The sequence below is a fragment of the Polyergus mexicanus genome, unplaced genomic scaffold, assembly GCF_030449975.1.
Source record: "Polyergus mexicanus isolate NDT 795.1 unplaced genomic scaffold, iyPolMexi1.0 SCAF_17, whole genome shotgun sequence".
Taxonomy (NCBI): Eukaryota; Metazoa; Arthropoda; class Insecta; order Hymenoptera; family Formicidae; genus Polyergus; species Polyergus mexicanus.
The window spans coordinates 407,173-426,692 of NW_027223337.1; the positions used below are offsets into that span (position 1 = coordinate 407,173).

At 36.1% G+C, this 19,520-nt stretch overlaps 2 protein-coding genes across 5 annotated transcripts; one reads left to right on the forward strand and one right to left on the reverse strand.

Moving 5' to 3' along the window:
* Positions 1-134: 134 nt before the first annotated feature.
* On the forward strand, positions 135-19,416 carry LOC138940737 (putative protein FAM10A4). 2 transcript variants are annotated; one of them, XM_070309886.1, is made up of 5 exons: positions 135-297; positions 923-1,186; positions 1,275-1,687; positions 17,086-17,283; positions 17,517-19,416. In XM_070309886.1, exons 2-5 carry the CDS (start codon positions 928-930, stop codon positions 17,736-17,738), a joined length of 1,092 nt encoding a protein of 363 aa, XP_070165987.1. In that variant the 5' UTR covers positions 135-297; positions 923-927; the 3' UTR covers positions 17,739-19,416. The 2 variants fall into 2 exon arrangements, with proteins under 2 accessions (XP_070165987.1, XP_070165988.1); XM_070309887.1 differs by lacking the exon at positions 135-297 and adding an exon at positions 515-676.
* LOC138940736 (enolase-phosphatase E1) lies at positions 3,024-13,379 on the reverse strand. 3 transcript variants are annotated; one of them, XM_070309883.1, is made up of 11 exons: positions 13,061-13,379; positions 9,105-9,194; positions 8,957-9,039; positions 8,492-8,720; positions 7,409-8,383; positions 7,010-7,264; positions 6,452-6,568; positions 6,084-6,316; positions 5,342-5,533; positions 4,908-5,171; positions 3,024-4,697 (listed from the first exon to the last, which is right to left on the reverse strand). In XM_070309883.1, exons 1-11 carry the CDS (start codon positions 13,131-13,133, stop codon positions 4,314-4,316), a joined length of 2,895 nt encoding a protein of 964 aa, XP_070165984.1. In that variant the 5' UTR covers positions 13,134-13,379; the 3' UTR covers positions 3,024-4,313. The 3 variants fall into 3 exon arrangements, with proteins under 3 accessions (XP_070165984.1, XP_070165986.1, XP_070165985.1); XM_070309885.1 differs by having other exon boundaries at positions 6,084-6,256; positions 13,061-13,377; XM_070309884.1 differs by having other exon boundaries at positions 7,409-8,368; positions 13,061-13,374.
* Positions 19,417-19,520: the final 104 nt, after the last annotated feature.

Genomic DNA, 19,520 nt, shown 5'->3' on the forward strand with positions numbered 1-19,520 from the left:
TCGATAATGACGCAGCTGTGCGCAGCGATAGCGCCGGCAGGCGGCAGCACTGTTGGGCGGCTCAATCGCGCAGGTCCATGCGCTGGTCTATGCGCAGCCGCGCGCAACTTCACGACGCACAGCCATGTCGTCGAGTCCACTCGTCTAGTGTCTAGTCTTCGGTTCGCTTTGCGATTCCTACCTTCAGCGCACTCGTTCTCTAACGAATTTTTTCATCCGTACGTATCATAGCGAGCGTTGATACAGATTTTAAAAGCTGCGATAAGGTGCCTGATCAAACTAACGAAGCTTTTAGCAGTAAGTAATTATTATTATTTGGTTATTTGGCAACAAGTTTTTTTTACGAATGATGTGGCGGAATATGAAGGAGTATCGAATTTTGAGTTTACACTCCGAGTGTTCGCGTCTGAAGTTGTTGGCCAATCGAAACCTTATTTCACGGAAAATCCATTTTTAAGCCAATCAGTGAGTTCGATTGCGGCGAAACTAGAAGATGTTAATGTCTTCCATTTCCGGCGTCGAATGAGATCGTGAAATCGTAGTTGTTGCGCAATTTGTTGTGCGTCTCGACAAAGTGATCCGGCGGCGAAACGTAAATAATAATATAACGGATATACGCGATAGTCTTTAGATAAAACTGCTTCGATTGCTCCAAAAAACTTGTTTATAAACATCGGTGAGTTTGTCTGTGATTTACGCTAGAATTTATAATTTCTGAAGAAATAGGCCGTTTAGATTACGTGTCCTTCAAGTTAGTAGAATCCGATCGATATGTGAAAATAAAATAAGTGAAAATATATATATTTCATTCTTTTGTATCACGACGTATAGATTTTATTACGCGAAATTTACAATTGACCGGTTATTTCACAATTAAATCTATATTTAAAATTATATTCGATACATGAAAATCTGTTTACAGACAACATGGATTTCACTAAACAAGTCGAGCAGCTAAAAGAATTAGCTCAACACTGCATCAAAGATCCATCTCTTTTACATGATTCGAAATTATCCTCTATCAAAAACCTGATAGAACATTACGGTGGCAAGATACCGGAAGCTAAAGCCAATGATTCGGCAGATGCCAAAAGTGAATTTAAAAGCGATCCTGCAGAATCGCAGCCTGAATCTCAATCTGAGAGCGAGGAGAGTGATTTGGAACTGGATATGACTGGTGTAATTGGTTTGTACATTTATCTATTTTGACTGTGTGCATATTTCTTACATTATTCCTGATAAATATGTAACGATACAATATATTTTTACCTTAGAGCCAGATAATGATCCTCCTCAAAAAATGGGAAATCTAACTTTAAAACCCACCGAGGAGGAAATTGCAGAGTCACAGGCAAAAAGATCCGAAGCAGTCTCTGCATTTGTGGAAAAAAATTATGAAAGAGCTGTACAACTTTATACAGAAGCTATCGTATTGAATCCTCATGCGGCTGTGCTATATGCTAAACGAGGTCACATCTTTCTGCTATTGAACAAGCCAAATGCCTGTATTCGCGACTGCGATCGTGCTATAGAATTAAACCCGGACAGCGCAGTGGCGTACAAATTCAGAGGAAGAGCTTATCGTTTGCTTGGACAGTTCGAGAAAGCGGTGATCGATTTGAGACTAGCTTCCAAACTTGATTTCGATGAGCAATTGGACGAATGGCTGCGCGAGATTACGCCAAATGTAAGTACTGTTTTCTGTCTTGCGTGAAAGATCACATATGGTGTTTTGCATGGGAAATGTATTCTGTTTTGCATGTGTATAATGCAACATTCACATTCTATGACATACGCTGTCTTAGAATATAAAACATTCGTTAAGAGTAACGGACATTTTGACTCTTAAACATTGTTATTGAATTATAAATTCTAAATTCTAAAGAATACTGATAAGAGCAACAATATTTTTGCATAGTTGTCGCATAGAAAAGAATATGTTTTAATGCTCATAGGCAAAAACGGGCATCCAAGTTTAAGTTTTAATACCAAATTTCATTTGTAACTGTTACTTTGCACGTTGAAAAAAAATTATCCTTTGACAAGATATTTATGCGAGAGTTTTCATACAAATCTCATTATTTCCATTAAACGCGAGTTTGTCTATGTATTCATTTAACAACTTATATGAATAAATGAGTGATCGATTGTGTATTTAGGTGCGAAATAACGTCATATATGTACACAATCAGCAACTGTAACACACATTCTTATTTGTAACATACACATTTGCCTAAAGATATATAATAATTATAATAAATTTTGTATAATTATATCTACTTAGCTTAGGTACATTGTACGTATCGATATATTAAACCTTACTCTAACTAAAGAAATAGATGCCTTGATATAACACATATCTTTATAACAATATTAAACTTACTCGACATAATTTTCTCGTATAATGTAGGATAACAATGATGATAGCAACAACAATGGTATTAACAAGGATGTCAACAGTATACATATTTAGATGCTGCATGAATTACGCATTTATATGATTATTTTAAATTTAAATGATGTGAATGATAAAGCTTGCTCTGTTATTCGCGATTAGGATTCACTTGCACCTTGCATCTCTCTCTCTAACGCATTCGTGCTTTCGCTGAAAAATGTAATGTGCATATAACAGACTGAAAACGCGTTACATTATATTTGCCTTCGTTTAGGGTTTTTAGTATCGTGAATATTAACGTGATCCAATTACATCCATTGAATAGTTTGTTTAAAATTGATATAATACAATTGAAATAGATAGGGTATGCACACAAAAACATTCTAAAGACAGAATAAAAGGATTTGTATCTGACGATATGAAAATCCAAAAATAGAATTAGCGATTTAAACAGAAGAATTTGAGGAAATTTATAGGAATTAAGAAATTTAAATATTTGAAGATTTAACAGTCTAAAACTAAATAAATAAGGATAAAAGAATTTGGAAAGAAAGGCTATTTTAAATATAATCTACAATATAATTATTTAAAAGGACACAGGGTGTATGTCTAAAGTATAGGAAATATATAATTTTTAACGCGAACTCGAGAAGAAAGTTGAAGTTTTTAATGAGGAAAACACTTTCTCTCTCTCACAAATGATTCGTCTCACATGTTAACTGAGCAACGCGTGAGAGATCAGTATATCTTAAATTATTTAATTACACATTTTTTTTTTTTAATAAGAACACAAATCAGCTTATATAAGGTATTCCAAGAAAAAAGCCTCAAGAAGAGATCACTTTATCTCTTTCGCAATGGAAATATTTCGATACGATTAGTTTAATATATCCTTGATGGCGGACGAAATCGTTGCAGTTATTCAACATTATGTCCATTTTGGAGAGTCTATCTTCTTTCGAGATAAAATTTATCAGCAGGCACCGATTCGTCGCGAGGTAAACGAATTTAAAGACTAGGTGCAATAGTGATTGAATCTTTTTTCACAGCTCGAGAAAATGAAATTTTATATAAACTTTAATTTTTTTTCTATATAAAGTTAATTTTAGGTATGCCAATCTTCTAAAATAAAACATCTTGAAATTAAAATTAGGTGAATAAATATTAAATTCTAAAGTTTCTTAAAGAAAAAAAGAAAATTAAACGAGGATTATTATCTCCTAAATTCAAAAATTAGAGAGATTAAAATTGAATATCAAAAATATTGAAATTAGATTTTTCAAAATTAAATTTAGACGAAGCTTATCGAATACTTAAAAAAAACGACACAGATCACTGTTGTACCGAAGCCTAGAATTTTCGCCGAGAGGAACCGATATCTGAACACATATGTATATTCGCAGGGAACTCTCACTTTTGTCCGCTTTTGGATCGGAATGGTAACACTCGCATTGTTTTACCAGACACAAACAATCACACTTGCTCTTTTTCCGCAAACGAGGTGGTGTACCGATCATTGAATCCGTGATATCACACTTCATATTTTGCATTTTGCCTTGTCGAGAGGGACGAGGCTAAATTAATGACGTATCTAGAGATACGCGATGTTACTTTTTCACGCATTTCTTGTCCTTCCGCTCCCGTTCTCTCTTTTTCTCGTGACCGTCGGCTTTTCTCGCGAACCGACCTCTTGTCATCGGAGCACCTCGAATACGACAGGCGAAGATAGTGCGATCCAGCTACTTGAATTTCAGGAAGAGAGTCCTCGAAACCATTTCAAATATCGGACTGCGTCGTCAAGCGTCCTTGATTTTCGCGTCACCGAGGCTGTTAATTATTTCTCCTCGGTGTAGCGAAGGTCGCTGTGTCCATACTTCACATGATATCAAGAACTCTTTTTCAGAATGCGGACTTGCACTCAACTCGGCGGGCTGTTATCCTCGCTTCCGTGCAGCACTGTTTCTACCGACTTCTTGTACTTGCCCACCAGCTCGGGTAGATCGTAGGCGATTGCCACGTCGAGCCTATTGATCGGGCAGCCGCGGAAGTACGTGCAGGTAGAGCTCAGCAGTGGAAAGTCGTAGAGCGGATTCAGCCGGAAAAAGTCGCGATAGACGTCCGGATCGGGCAGATCATAGCGCGATATGTTGGTAAGGGTGCTGAGACCCTCGTAGATATGATAATCTTGTGGATTCTCAATGATCTTGTCGCTAATCTCTCGCTTGTTGCCAAAAAACGTCTTGTGGTTGTAGTACGTCGTCAGGTAACAATCTACCATCTTCGCGTGGTTGCGCACTCGTACCTAAAATAGACGATGAATCGAACGAATCAAGCCGATCTTTACTCCGGTGCAGTTCTTTTTTCTTTGTATAAAAAATCCAAGTGAATAATTTATATCGTAGGTCTTTTGTATTATTTTCTCGAGATTATTTGCGATAATTATTTGCTCGAAATTCGTAAAGAAAGCTCGATCAAAAAGTTCGTCACTTTGAAAAAATTGGATTAAACTTACGGCGAATCTTCTGGCGCTCGCTATTTTGTGCTCGACTCTCTTGTTTATCGCGGAACGTAAATCGCGAAGGAATGCGCGTTCTTGAGCGTACAACAATCTGATGGGCGCACCAGCTTCGTAAGGTATGGACCATAACGACGTGGAGTACATTATCGGCGGCTCGGCACTCGACATTAGCGGCGATATATTCCAGATTAGGGCGCCTTGCACCCTCATGAGCTCCTCGGGTTTCACTTGATCGGCTTTATTCAGAATAATGCGGGTCTGTGTTTGAAAAAAATTATATATTTATTAGTTACATATTAGATGAATATTTGAGACACTTTTTCTTTTTTTCTTTCTTTCTTTCTTTCTTTTCTTTTTTTTTTTTTTCAGATAAAGATGCTGGAGAATATTAACGATTTTATTTATAATACTCTTATACAATTTCTTACCTGATATTCTCTTCCCTTTAACTGATCAAGGATCGCCTCGGTTTCGGGTCCGACGTCCAATTTTGCGGGATCGTAAACCAAAAATATTATGTCCGCTCGATCGATGAACCACTGGCACGCGTCGTTGAAAGGGAATAAACGTTGAACTTGTTTGCGAATTTCTAAGATACCCGGTATCTCGACAATGTTCACCTGACATAGTTATAGCAGATAATTAAAGTCCATTTTAAGCGATTTATAATTCGTGATAAAATTTCACTTATAATTTGGTATATGTCGTATAATACAAAAGATTTAAAAAATTAAAATACGCATATAAAATTATAATTAAATGTTTGGCTTGATTTTTATCACGAATTAGTAGCTATCTGTTTATATACGAGAGACTTTATGTGATAATATATAATTACGTGCGCGTGTCGCATAGATTGATTTAATTATACTATGTGATTATAATTTTTCTCTTTTTATCTTTTACATCCAAAGCGCGATAGAATTTTAAAACATTAATAAATCGAAAAGTGAGATATTCTTTTTTCTTAAATTTTATTTGGTAATTATAACTAAAGTTTAATTTAATGAAGAAAATAAAAAAATTAAAAATTTGGAATAATTGTTTTAAATATTCAATTGCATTTAAAAAAAGTTAATTCCGGTTTGTCTATCTTAATGTGTATGTTTGTGATGTGCAATATATATATATATATCTGTAGATAGATAATTATTCGTTACGGTTGCTTACTCTTTCTAGCAACTTGTTGTTAAGTCGCAATCCTCTGAGACGATCCAACAGACCCTGGCCGAATTTCTGCAATCCCGAGAAAGTCCAATCGGCGGCCAGTTGAGTGCCGTCGAGGACCTCTTCCTCCTCACCGTGCATTATTATGTTGAAGTACGCCGGTGATGGCTCGGCTCCTGTGTCATTTTTTCCATTTGGCGATTTGCAATGCTCTTCTAAGCACTCTCTCAAACCACCTAAACACTATCTATATATTCATGCTCCTAGCACGCTTCCTACTGTTATGTCCTGACTACTTTGCAAGCATAAAGCCAAATAAGAGATACAAAAAGAAAATGTATTTTTTTTTTTTTTTTTCGTTAATTACATACCTGTCCTTAGGGATATCGGTGTGTACTCAATGTCGAGCAAATAATTGATGATGGACGATTTTCCGCCGCTCCACGGACCCATAAAGAGCACTAGTGGCTTGGAAAATATTTCGGGATCTGACGAAACGTAGTAATATAATCAGTAATAATCATATGGGAGATATAAGCACATTAATTAAAAAGATCATTGCTTTGGATGGGGAAAATTATACACTATTCTATTGTGATTCTATTTTTGTTAATTATATCCTGATATGTCACGATGTAATTGATAGTATTAAATTATATCTCGAATTTAATAATTTTTTATATTATTTTTGATACTATTATTTTAGTCTATTATTTTATTTTATATATTATTTTAATTATTACTTATTATAATTAATATTATTTTATTATTACTTATTTTAATTATTTGTATATCTGTATTATCTAATTATTATCTAATAATTATTTTTATATGTTTTAATTATCAATTTTCTTTCATAATATTGAAAGTAGTCAGTTAAAATATTACTACATTTAATATCGCGCATGTAACATTTACAGATTGCTCACCTCCGAAATGCCTATTACTCAAATCTCTGTATTTGTACATGGTTTCTAACGGCTTTATAGCGTTATCATAGAGTCTCTTCAGATCCCTGAGGATGATATCAGCTTCTCTTTGTATAGCTCGCTCTTTCCCCGCATTCTCCTCATCCAGTTTTAGCAATTGATTGATGTGATCTCTCGGTCGAAGATTCTCCGGGATTTGGATTTCTTGAATTAAATCTTCTTCTGGGGTGAGTTCTTGCTCCTCCTCGCTAGCAGCTGAAATAATGTAAAGTTTATCATATAAATAATTATATTAATTGTATTTATAATTATATAATTAATGTAATTATAAATATATAAGATAAAAAAAAGGAAGAAAAATTCCCAAGTTTTTGAAAATTATCGTTGGATTTCTTTTACCTTCTTCCGTAGATTCGTCTGCTCCTTCCTCGCCGATTTCTCGCCTGCCACGCAGTTTCACATCTTCAGCTCCTTCTCCCTCGGATTTTGTGTCTTCCTCTTCCGATTTTCCCTCTTCTTCTATGGATTTCACTTCCTTACATTCTGTATCACCTTCTTCGCATTTTGTTGTTATTTCTTTGGATTTCTCTTCTTCTTTTTCTTCCTTAGAAGTCGCCTCTTCTTCCGCAGATTCCGCCTCTTCCGTTACAGATTTCGTCTCTTCCGTAGGTTTTGCCTCTTCTACAGATTTTTCTTCTTCTTCCACAGATCCTTTCTCTTCTTCTTCGGCAGATTTCGCCTCTGCTTCTTCTTCTTCCGACTTTGTTCCCTCTTCTACATCCTCTTTAGAGCTTGCTGCTTCAGCATCTTCTGCACTATCCTTTTCTTTTTCTTCATCGTGAGTTTCGGCGCTTTCACCCTGCACTTCTTCCTCGCCTTTTTCATTTTCACCGCTCACCGTCTGATCTTCAGTCGATTCACTTTCTTCGGCTTTGCTATCAGCTCCTTCCTCTTTATCGACCTTTTTTTCAATACTAGTTTCCGCAGACGTTTGTTGAGCTTCCGTCTCTTCATTTAACTCGACTTTTATCTCTTCAGTGGCTTCTTTGGATTCTTCTTGCTTCTCCTCTTCAGCTTTCGATTTTTCGGTTTCATTCTCTTCTTCTTCATCTAATTTCTCTTCCTCGGATTTTTCGTCTTCTACTCTCTCTTCTTCGGATTTTTCGTCTTCTACTCTCTCTTCTTCGAATTTTTCGTCTTCTACTTTTGTTTCTTCGTCGGATTTTTCTTCGTCTGACTTTTCACCTTCTTCTTCGATTTTGATCTCTTCGCTTTTAGTCAGCCTTTCGGAGGAATCGGCCTGTTCTTCATCGCCTTCAATTATCTCGGCGAACGTCGCCTCTGTTTCTTCTGTTTCTCCTATAAGAATAGTTCCTTTATTTAATGTTTTAGTATATGTTTTTATAGCTCTGTGTATGTTTGACTAGATTTGAAAACATGAATCATTGCTATTTAAATCGTTAGCGCGGCTATTAATTTTACCTTCTTGAACAGTGCTAACTTCGACATTCTCGGCAAACGCAGCTTCCTCGCTGTGTTCATCTTTTTCTTGTTCGGATTCTTCATCTTCTTTTTCTTCGCTAGCGTCGGCTTGTTCTTCGGTTGCTTCCTTGCTCTCGTCAACAGCCGCTTCAGCATCTTCCTCTACCGATCCTTCCTCGTCCTTGGCCTCGTCCTCTTCTTTCGAAACATCGTCTGCTGTCTCGCCAGCCTAAATAAATATATCTCTGATAATAACATCCATATATTCATTTTTAGAGCACACTATATATTGTAAATAAATTTTTATTGTATGAAGAATAACCCATAGTGTGCTCTAACATACATTTATATATATTAAGAATTATATTTGTGTGAAAATTAGAAAAACGTTTATTTTATTTAAAAGAGAATGCTTGAATTTTAAGTTAAATCTCGTTATAAAATATTTGGAAGACTTTTTTTTACTTCCTCGCTCGCAGATGTTGCTTCATCATGGCTCTCTTGATCAACCTCGATTCCGATCTCTGCACTGGTCTGCTCCAAAGGTCCTTCAAATAAAATAATCTAGAAATTGCTGTGTTCCAGCTGAATATTTGCCATCGTCTAGTATTACCTGTACCGATGTCTTTGAGCGCCTTCTCGATGTATGGCCGACATAAATCCTCGGATGGCACCCGTTCTAGCTCGTCTTCGCTTTGCACTCCTGAAGCGTTATTCCAACATTTAACATTTTTCTCAAGTCTTCAAAAAAATCTACATCTTATATTGTATTTTACGTGTCTATATGCACTACCAGATTTTTCAACAAATTTTTTAACTATGTAATTTTTCATATATTTTAATAGGATTTAATATATCTGTATAGAACTTTTCCTCTAAAAAAATTCAAGCAAATTAAATGAGAAATGAGAGATAATTTTTATCAGTACACGCACGTATGTCTATTGAAATTAAATATATACATAAGTTGATTTAATTCGATACAGTCGAGCTTCGAGTCTACAATTTATCATGTCTGATTAATATACGATATCAGGTAGCAAATCTAGTCATGATACTTTAGAAATTTCGCATACATCGAGATGTTTACATTGTTCGCGTTTCATCGAGTGTGCCTGGCTGCCAGAAATTTTCGACCGAGAGAGAATTCTCATTGCGCGCGTTAACGTGTGCCAAAATGAATCGCGCGCGGTATTAGATAACCGATTGCGCGCGGCGACGGAGTTTGGGCGACAGTGAGTTTAACGCCACGCGACCACCAACCCGAAATATCTGACCCATGTGACGCAAGAATCTGTCAAAGTCATTACGCACTCTCGACGGTGCGGGTCGTGCATGTGCACGCGCGCGGTGACAGGTGTTCAGGAACACCTAACGCGACTTGTCATCCGATGAAAGTTTGTATTGCTGCATCAATGCTCTGTTTGCAGGCAGATATTATATATATATATATATATATATTAGATTTTTTTTTATCGTAATTCATGTATCTACACCTTCTTTTTCTCTCTATATTTCTCTCTCTTTCTCTATTGGATGATCCGATTGAGATTTGAAATTTGGCTGACTGAGAGTTGGAAAAATAAAAATTGACTTTTCAATAACGAGAGAAACGAAGCTTTCTCCCAGAATTTATATCATTAATACGAATTCAATGTTTATAAAAAGAAAATAGAAAAAAGAAACATTTTATCCCATTAACATATATAACGGAAAATTTTTGTCTTGGCTAGCGTTATTCGAGTGATTAGTTTACATTCTTACTTGAAACTTATCTCAAATTTTATTAGAATATGTTTACGAGGAAATCTCGACTTAATTTCTTCTTAACTCATATATACGATATTGAAAGCAATTTGCTCGTAACGAGACTTAATTTAATAGACGCATAAATGCAGCTGCGAAACGCGAAGACGGCGGAATTTCCACCGAAGAAAATGTCGATATCATCTTTCTAGGCGGTACCTGGGACGTGGCCGGCTTCTAAGTTTAGCGACGGGTAGGCGGCTTTGAGTCGAGCAACACTCGGAAATATTTATATATTAGGCGAACGAATCGTATTTTTATCGTCTCTTTTTACGAGGAAAAAGAATGTATGAATTTAAGCTGTGTCGGTCGGCCGAAATTTATTAATTGTCAATAACGATTTTTATATCTCAAAGAAAAAGTGCAAAGAGGAAAATTTAATAAATAAATATTGAAGTTTCCTATTACAAGTAGAGTTTTTTGTTCAAACTGTTATAATTTCTTGAGTGGGCAGCATTACACTTTAAAAAGGAATTCAAATTCTGTCTCTATTTCTGTTTCAGTTATGACATAAATATGACAGGATAGAGATGTTGTAAAAATGATAATGGAATTGTTATCGTTGAAATTGAAGAAGACCCAAACACCTTGCCAGTTTGACGGTTGTTCGAGCTCGAATGCCGCCTGTAGTTACCTATACGTCAGATAGCGAGAATCATTGTCGTTTAAGAGCTCACGTGATCATCGTAAAGACGAAAAGTTCCATTTCGCGCGGTAGCCTCGCTATATCTCGTTGTTATATCACGTACGGCAATTTCTGGCACAAAGCTTCATTTCTCTCGTTCTTTTAACTTTCCCGAGAAAGGAAATAGCTTCTACTTTTAATCGGCGCTAATCCATTTTTTTATTAGCTTTCTCCAATGTGACATCATTAAGTTGCGCGTTCTTAAAAAAAATTTATTATCGTTATTTATTAAAAGAAAAATGGAAACTTTTCCTCTCTGATGTATGTAGTATCTCGATCGAATCGGTGGAAAAAATCGATTTATTTAATACTTTAATTTAATACCGTACCGATGTGATTCGAAAGCGCACAATATGACAAATACGAATGATTTTATGCTGTTTTCAAAGATTCAAACTACATCTTTACGGAGTTAACGTGGAGTGTATATCGAGGAGTAAATTTCTTCGTCTTTTCACTCGCAGGACTTGTATTTCTTGTCGATTTACGAGGTAATGCGATTATACGAGCAAATTTTGAGTTACGAGTGATAGGAGGAGACGCACGCACAGGCAGCTGTCGTTTGGCAAGCACAGCTGCGCCGGATAAAGATAGACTCTCCGCGAGTCTTGTTCCATGCGAGTCTATGATATGTATAGATTTTTGCAGCACTTAGTTGCAAGAAATTTTTGCGATTATCATCGTAAAGATGAAAACCGAATTTAATATTTGACGTGGATAACTCTTTCCTCGAGGCGGTTTATCGATTTTTACACATCTTTACGTTGTTTATAAAAATTTATAACCGTTTATCGAGTGACGTGACACTATTTACGGAGAGCGAGCGTTTGATTTGTTTACGAGAGAAATCGCAATATCAAATTGAATTTACATGCACATTTTATCGGTTAAAGAAGAAACGAAGATATGAAATTTTCATATTGGTTCGGGTCATAATTAGAACAATTCGCGTTTCTCGGGACTTAGAACGAGGCTGGCACGGATTTACGCGGTTTCTTATGTAATTATCGCGCAGGTTGATGACAGCCAACTCCCATCGATTCCCAAAATAACAAATCCTTGAATCAACATTTGAGACTTTTATTTAAGCTTTGAAATACATCGGATGCCTCTTCAGCATCAGCAGCTTAAATCTCATTCGGATAGAAAAATATTTTTATTGCGAAATGGAGAATGTATTTGAAATTTACTTAGCGATATGTAATAATTGTCAATTATTTTATTAATTGGCAATAATTTTATGAAACATTATAGGAGTTATTTAATTAAAGTTTATGTATTGCGTTTAGTGGATTTTATTTATTTGTTATTCGACTAAATATAATAACAAATTAATAAAGCCGATGAATAAGATGCAAAAAATACACGTGACCATAATTTTGTCTCTTGGATAAAATGAAAAAAATTATTGAATCAATTAGGATCGTTAGCGATATTCTCGGTAAGTTGAAAATTTCTACCCGAATGTGTATCAAATGGTTGAGGCATCAGCGCATCTATAGGGATGAGAAGATCATAGGCTGTTGAAGACTATGACGTGTACCGGCGATTTTACGTAACATTGACCTTGTCAATCAATCGTCATAGCTTCGTCAACAATTCGTCTCAATCTTATTGTCGTCAACGATTGGATGTTAATAGCACGTCCCGAAGCAATCACTTTTGCTACGATTTTTCTTGTACACAGCAACTCAAATTTTTTTTTTTTTTTTTTTTTTTTAGAACATTGATATCAAAATTTTAATTAGTTCGAGATCTGATTTTCAAGTCACGAAAATCCAGCTACGGCAATAGGGATAACTTTTAATATATCTTGTATTCATAACGAATATCGATGAAGAAACATTCGTAGATAGATATCGCCAAAGCAAGTTCCAAAATATAACACTGAGCTAACGAAAAACGAACCGACGAAAGCTTCGAGTTTATCAGCTTACTTATTAATCAACTGATCGATGCAATCTCGTGCGACGTCACTGATCTCGCGCGAAACCCGACTCGACGTATGTGTCCGGTTTGCAAAAGGGTGCTAAGACCCATTCGCGCGGGCTGATGGTCATTCCGACGATTTTACTGACCTTGTAAGGCGACAGCTAGGATGCCCAGAAGGAGGCCCACGACGAGCGCGGGTCTCATCCGCGTGCCCGTCATACCGTCACACTAGACACTACGCGATCGGCCGGGGCCAGGGCTGGCACACAGCTTGTCCTCTCTCACTTCTCGATCCAGTCGTCGCCCTCGACTCCAACTAGCCCGCGAGATACTGGCATTGTCACTACCGCCAAACCCCGAAGACTCCCCTCTCTTCTTCTTCTTCTTCTTCTTCTTCTTCCTCTTCTTCTGCCTCTTATCCCACGGACGCAGGGACAGCGGCGCGACGACGACGATGGTCGTCGTCGTTTTTTTCCACCGTCGTCCCGTCCGTCCACTTCGGATCACCTCGCGGTCATCGGCCACGGGAAGACGTGAAAAACTTGCGGCTTGATGCGAAAGTCCTTACCTTAGACGTAGCACGCTCAACGCTATAGGGCAGTATCGAGTACGTCATTAAAACGCCACGACCAGAGTGGACGGCAACAATTGACAGTTGGCTATTTGGAGGACGTGTCTATCCACTCTACGAGACTGCATTCGCATCGATGTTTATTCGACATTTGGCTCCGAGCATCAGACGCATCAGCAACCACCGTTGCTCATCAATTGCATATCAATTCGATGACCTAGAATCCCGATGACGAATCTCGCGCCTCGATATCGTCTATTTTCTGATCTCGACTTGGTTATGACGTATAGGAAAGCGCGTAATCTCTTAAGGGAACGGGAAGTGGATGGAGGAGGATTCGAGTATAGAACGGGCAGAGATTTTATTTTTACTATGATTACGGAGGCGCGACGTAGATCAAGGTCGATCGTTCGACGTGGCTATTCACGAGATTCGTGATCGAAATAGTTTCGACATAACACTTAGAATGCGAGATTCTAAAGTCGGTATTCGATTCTTGTCGTTTATTAATTACACGGTCATTCGAAAAGGAAGGGATGTTTTCTATCTTGATATATGTCTGAAACTTTAGATTTGTATTTTTCTTGTTTTTAGACCAATATAATATCTCTTTAATTGATTTCTGAATATCCAACATTCTGCCATTTTTATGATTATAATATTTATTATTAGGTGTACAACTTTGCTTCCGCCGTTTTCCTATAGATGGCTTTAGCGGTAAGTAGTGGTCGAAATAAATAGATCATAGACGTCATGCGATAAACTTGGGCATCTGTCAACGTAACCCCATAGAAACATTAGTCGATTTGTGTCCGCATCATAAAGTTATTCTCGATTGAAAATGTCAGTTTACGAGCCAAATTCTCGTCATTTGCGGGAGGTTTTAATTTTCTGCCTCAATATGAAGAAATCTGCGGCTGAGGCTCATCGAATGCTCTCAAATACTTATGGCGAAGCCGCTATTAGCGAAAGAACGTGTCGGGAGTGGTTTCGACGCTTCAAGAACTGTGATTTTCACGTCGAAGACCGGCATAGCGGTGGAAGAGAGAAGGTTTTCGAAGATGCAGAATTGGAGGCATTACTTAACGAAGACTCGAGTCAAAGTCAAAAGAATTGGCACGATCATTGGGAGTGGACAATACTTTGAATCATAAATGTATAACCAGTTTTTTACAATAAAGCCTCGAATTTCGGGAAAAAACGGCGGAAGCAAAGTTGTACACCCAATATATTATTTAATAATTATTTATTAACATATTAAATAACTTGATAATATTAATTAAATCAACATTTCTTTTTAAAGACTTATATTAGTTATCAATTAACTTATATTTATAATTATCTGAATTTTTTTTTAATTAATATTTGTAGGAATAATGCTAAACGTGTCACAACTTCAAGTATATATTTCGCAACTTGATGATTCTAACGGTAACTCTTCTCAAATATTAATACGAGTGCGAATACACCACAGCATATTTCTCGTACTTTCATGTCGCGCGACTAGAAATTTCGGGCTATATCGTCGCGCATTTAAAAATATCCCACGGTAGTCCCGGCGCTCGTCGAGGGTTCTATCTGGATCCAAAAACCAGGCAGCCGATATAAACCGTTGATTATCCGACGATGATCCTGCGCGCCGCGTCCTGCGAATAGCGTTGAACATCATCTCGCGAATTTCACCCCTGCGCCACACACTTTCTGCCGCCACCTACTTATTTATCTACTTTTTTTTTTTATTTTTATTTACGATGAAAGCATGTCATCGTCTATTTTCTACCGTCGCGCTTTCAATCGTCTGCTAAACAACGTCGTTCGCGAGAAAGCGCGCGTTGGAACGTCAAAGTCGCGATCGCATCTAGGGCCGGTTTCAAACCATGAAAAAAAAAAAAAAAAAGATAGAACGCAAAATCGAGTGATAACATTTTCAGATAATTACTTCGATATTCTGGAATTCTTTCGAATTCTCCGGATTTTCATCCCTGAAGTGAGAATTTTGATTCTCGTCATGTCTTCTTCGCTTTAACTTTGCAATATACAAAGTCGCGAGTTGTATTAAGAAATGATTTCTCTTAAGGATTAAGATAAATAATAATCTATAATTCTCTATAAGATAGAGATATCTCTCCGCAAATTCATTTATTACGAACAGAAGGAGAATTTTGCCTTTTCATCGGTGATTCCGACTAACCGAAGCGTAACACAAGCGGGGACGGAAGATTCGCCGCAAAATACGCACGCACAGACGCGGAGAAGCGTCAGAACCGCGGGCGCCTTTATATTTAGAAGCCCGGGTCGCGCCCGTATAAGGTGGCCCGCCGTGCAAAAGCCCTCTCTTTCTCCTCTCCTCCTTCTCTTTCTCTCTTTCTCTCTCTCTCTCTCTCCCTCTCTTTATCTTTTCGTTTTCTCTCTTTTTTTTACTGGGATTTATAGAGATGTATATATATATTTATATTTATATAATTAATGGATTTGTGCTTAAAAGATACGATCAATTATCTTTTCAGATACTTACTTTGGTAAAGAGGAGAAACTGCAACATTTTGCGCATTTACATAATGTTAATGTTAATGTTATCTCCTTATTTTTATGTATAATTTTAATATTCTTGTATATAAAATTGTAAACATTTAATAGTGATTTCGGTTGGATACAAGTTTACAATAGCATATATATATATATATATAAGTAATTGAAATAACAAGATAATTAATACTATCATTCGTATTGAATAAAAATAATAATAATTCAGGGTATTACTTATCTTACTGTTTTAGTTATATATTTATACTATTGTAAATTTGTATACAATTTTTAATGTTGGATACGCACTAGTGCATCAAATTAAATTCGTTATAAGAAAGGCCACGTATGCCCGCGCGATTCTTACTTAAAAAGCGCTTTGCAAGCTAATAAATTTTAATTACTTGCTTTTATTATCGTTGTTTCTGATATTTCCGCCACTGATTTAAATGGTTCGCAGATTGAATTTACATTCGTCAAAGCTTGATGTAAGCATCACGAAATAGCTCGATATTTCGGAGCATTTTAACTGGATAACAAAATTATCAGAGACATTCATTGGCAGTTGGATGAATCGCGATCTATAATAAGTTCGCTCATAGATATAAGCTTAATTACACGCCATCACAATATGTATACTTCGGCCGGAGGCATGTTGCACGTCATTATAATTTAAGATCTGGACGCGTTCCTAAAGATCCACGATAGGTCATCTCTTTTCCGTAAAAGAATCGCGAGGATGCCCCATTTACTTATATCTATGTTTAGATCGAACCTTGCGCACTCACCATCAAGTTCACAGCTTCATTTTGCAGTGTATCGTTGCACCTCACGCTTAATTCGTACAATCACTTCTAATTGCTATTTCTAGAACACGCATGCATAATATATCTTTATGTCTATTGTAAGATTTTTGTAAACACCCGCAAGTAAGTATAATTCTCTTATTGTTAGTTTCGTATGCCTAACTACTTTAATTTTATGAAAAAGACTTTTTCTCCTGAATAATTCTAAATAATTATAATTTTGGAATAAGGATTAAATGTATATTAGACAATATTGCTATTGATACATTAGGCGCGAAAGATAGAAGAGCACAAGAGAAAGAAGGAGCGACTGGTGCAGGAAAAATTGGATCGCGAGAAGCAGGAAAGATTACGAAGAGCCAAAGCTCGCGAGGAAAATACGCGAACCTCTCAGACGGATCCTGGCAATTCATCTCCCGGAGATTTCTATCAATTCCTCAAAGATCCTGACTTACTTCAAACTTTTCAGGTAAGTGACGAGAGAAAGTCGTAGTCTTTAATTTAAAGTCAAGAATACTTAGTCGTGTGTTCGCGTAATCTCTATTGGAAAGTACCTGATGCATTATCGAATAAAAAAATACAGAGATACAAATGTGTCAAATTTGAGACTTGACTGTCATCATTGGTAACTAAAATTTTTACGTAAATTTTCTACGACTTTGTATACGCAATTCTATATAAGTCTGACGAGCGTATCTACAGGATCCGGAAGTGGCCGAGGCCTTCAAGGAGATCTCCACAAATCCGGCAAATGTTCTCAAATATCAGAATAATCCCAAGATAATGGCTCTTATCAATCGGATGGCCTCGAAATTCGGCGGCGTTGGTGGTATGCCGGGCGGCATGCCCGGTTTTCCCGGTGCCGGGACGGGACATCCCGATCCCCCGAAATCGACTCCTCAGGATGATGTTGGCCTCGATTAATCGCGATTCCAAGGCTTCTATCCTTACGATGAATGCATCTTGGTTAATTGATTCATTAAAGGCTGATTTGCGTTTAGCTATCCTTTTTTTTATGTTGTGTCGAATTGCGCCATATATTAAAGATTTATCTTGAAAATAATTGACAATTTAAAAGATCGATTATATATAAATATAAGATTAATCTTAGGATTAATCTTATTTAGCGGTATAATATTGAAGATTTTTCGCGCATTTTGTTTCAGTTACTGTTTTTATTGTAGATGAAATCTCCAATCCGACTATATATATTCGCAGTTATCTTTAATTTATATTTCTTTTATTTAAATTAATTATTTTTTATTGTATTTTTTGCAATTTCTTAAATAATTAATTAGAACATTACTTGTTTCTTATGTTTAACAAAGAATTTATTATATTAAAATGTAATTGCGCGTCGAGGATGAAGTATGAAACAAACGCCTTTAATGGGTTAAGTACAATTATTATTTGTTTATATCTTTCGCTCTGCATGCAGAAGAGTATATGTATATGTAAAGTCAGATGTGTGTATTACAAAACAGCAAGTACATCAGTGATATGTTTATATCTTCGAAAAAGCTTTTATTATGGATCAATATAGTTTGTTATACATTATAAAGCGCTCTTCGCGCGTTTTCTAAGAAGACAAATTTCGTCGTATGTGTGCATTGTATTTCATTACCTAATGCCTCCATTGATCTTATTGTGTTATATCGTTATTTACAGCTTTTCAAGCAGGTATGCTCTCGAAATAGCGCCAAGTATTTATCCGATTCGCAAGATCGACGTAACAAATCTAATTATTCAAAATTGGCTATATATAGTCGTTGACATTTTATTCTCAACGTTTATCTTATTTAATATCTATATGTTTCAGTGCCATATATTAAAGTATGTATCTTAATTAATTCGATGTTGTCGAGTTACGATAACTCGAGATAAATAAACCTTTCGTAATTGATGGTTTACAAAATGAAAAATTTAACGAAATAGAAATTATATTTATTGCTATTATATCATCAATATCCTTGTATCGTTCGCAACTTAATGAAAAAACTAAATCGGCACTGCCCTGCTATTTTTTCGTCCAAGAGATATAATTATACATTAATAAGATAAAGCACTGGATACGAAAATAGTATACCATTTCGTACGCGAGATAGATATAAACCGTCACGCGATGGGTACGTACTTATAAGGTATTCAAATAATGCGACCTAATATTCTACAAGAAAGCTCGGCGGCAGAACTCCATTTATCAGTCATAGATCATAATCTTAAAAATGTTAATAATCTATAGAATCTTGGAGAAATGATTACAGAGAACATTATTCGATTAATATTGATGGCGTATTTACTAAACACAATTATTTTTGCATAAACTATTAACAGATCGAGTAGATATTAATCTTCTCTCTACATGATGAATTATATAAATATTTACGTTGATTGATTGATATAAGATTATTTTGCGCAATATTTAACTCTTCATTATATATTAATACGATCTTAATTATTTGAAATAATGTGTAAAAATGGCGAGAAAATGGGAAAAAGGGAAACTTTCTTATTAAGTGATTTTGTTTAGATTATTTGAATAAACGATGCTCTACCGAGGATTCTGTTGCGTGTGTTATCCTCTGTCAGATCTATATATATATATATAAAATGTTTGCAATAAATATATACAAAAATATACGTTCGCGAGTAATAATTACAACTCTCTCTCGTTCTGCATTAATTATGAAGGGTTGCATTGCATCA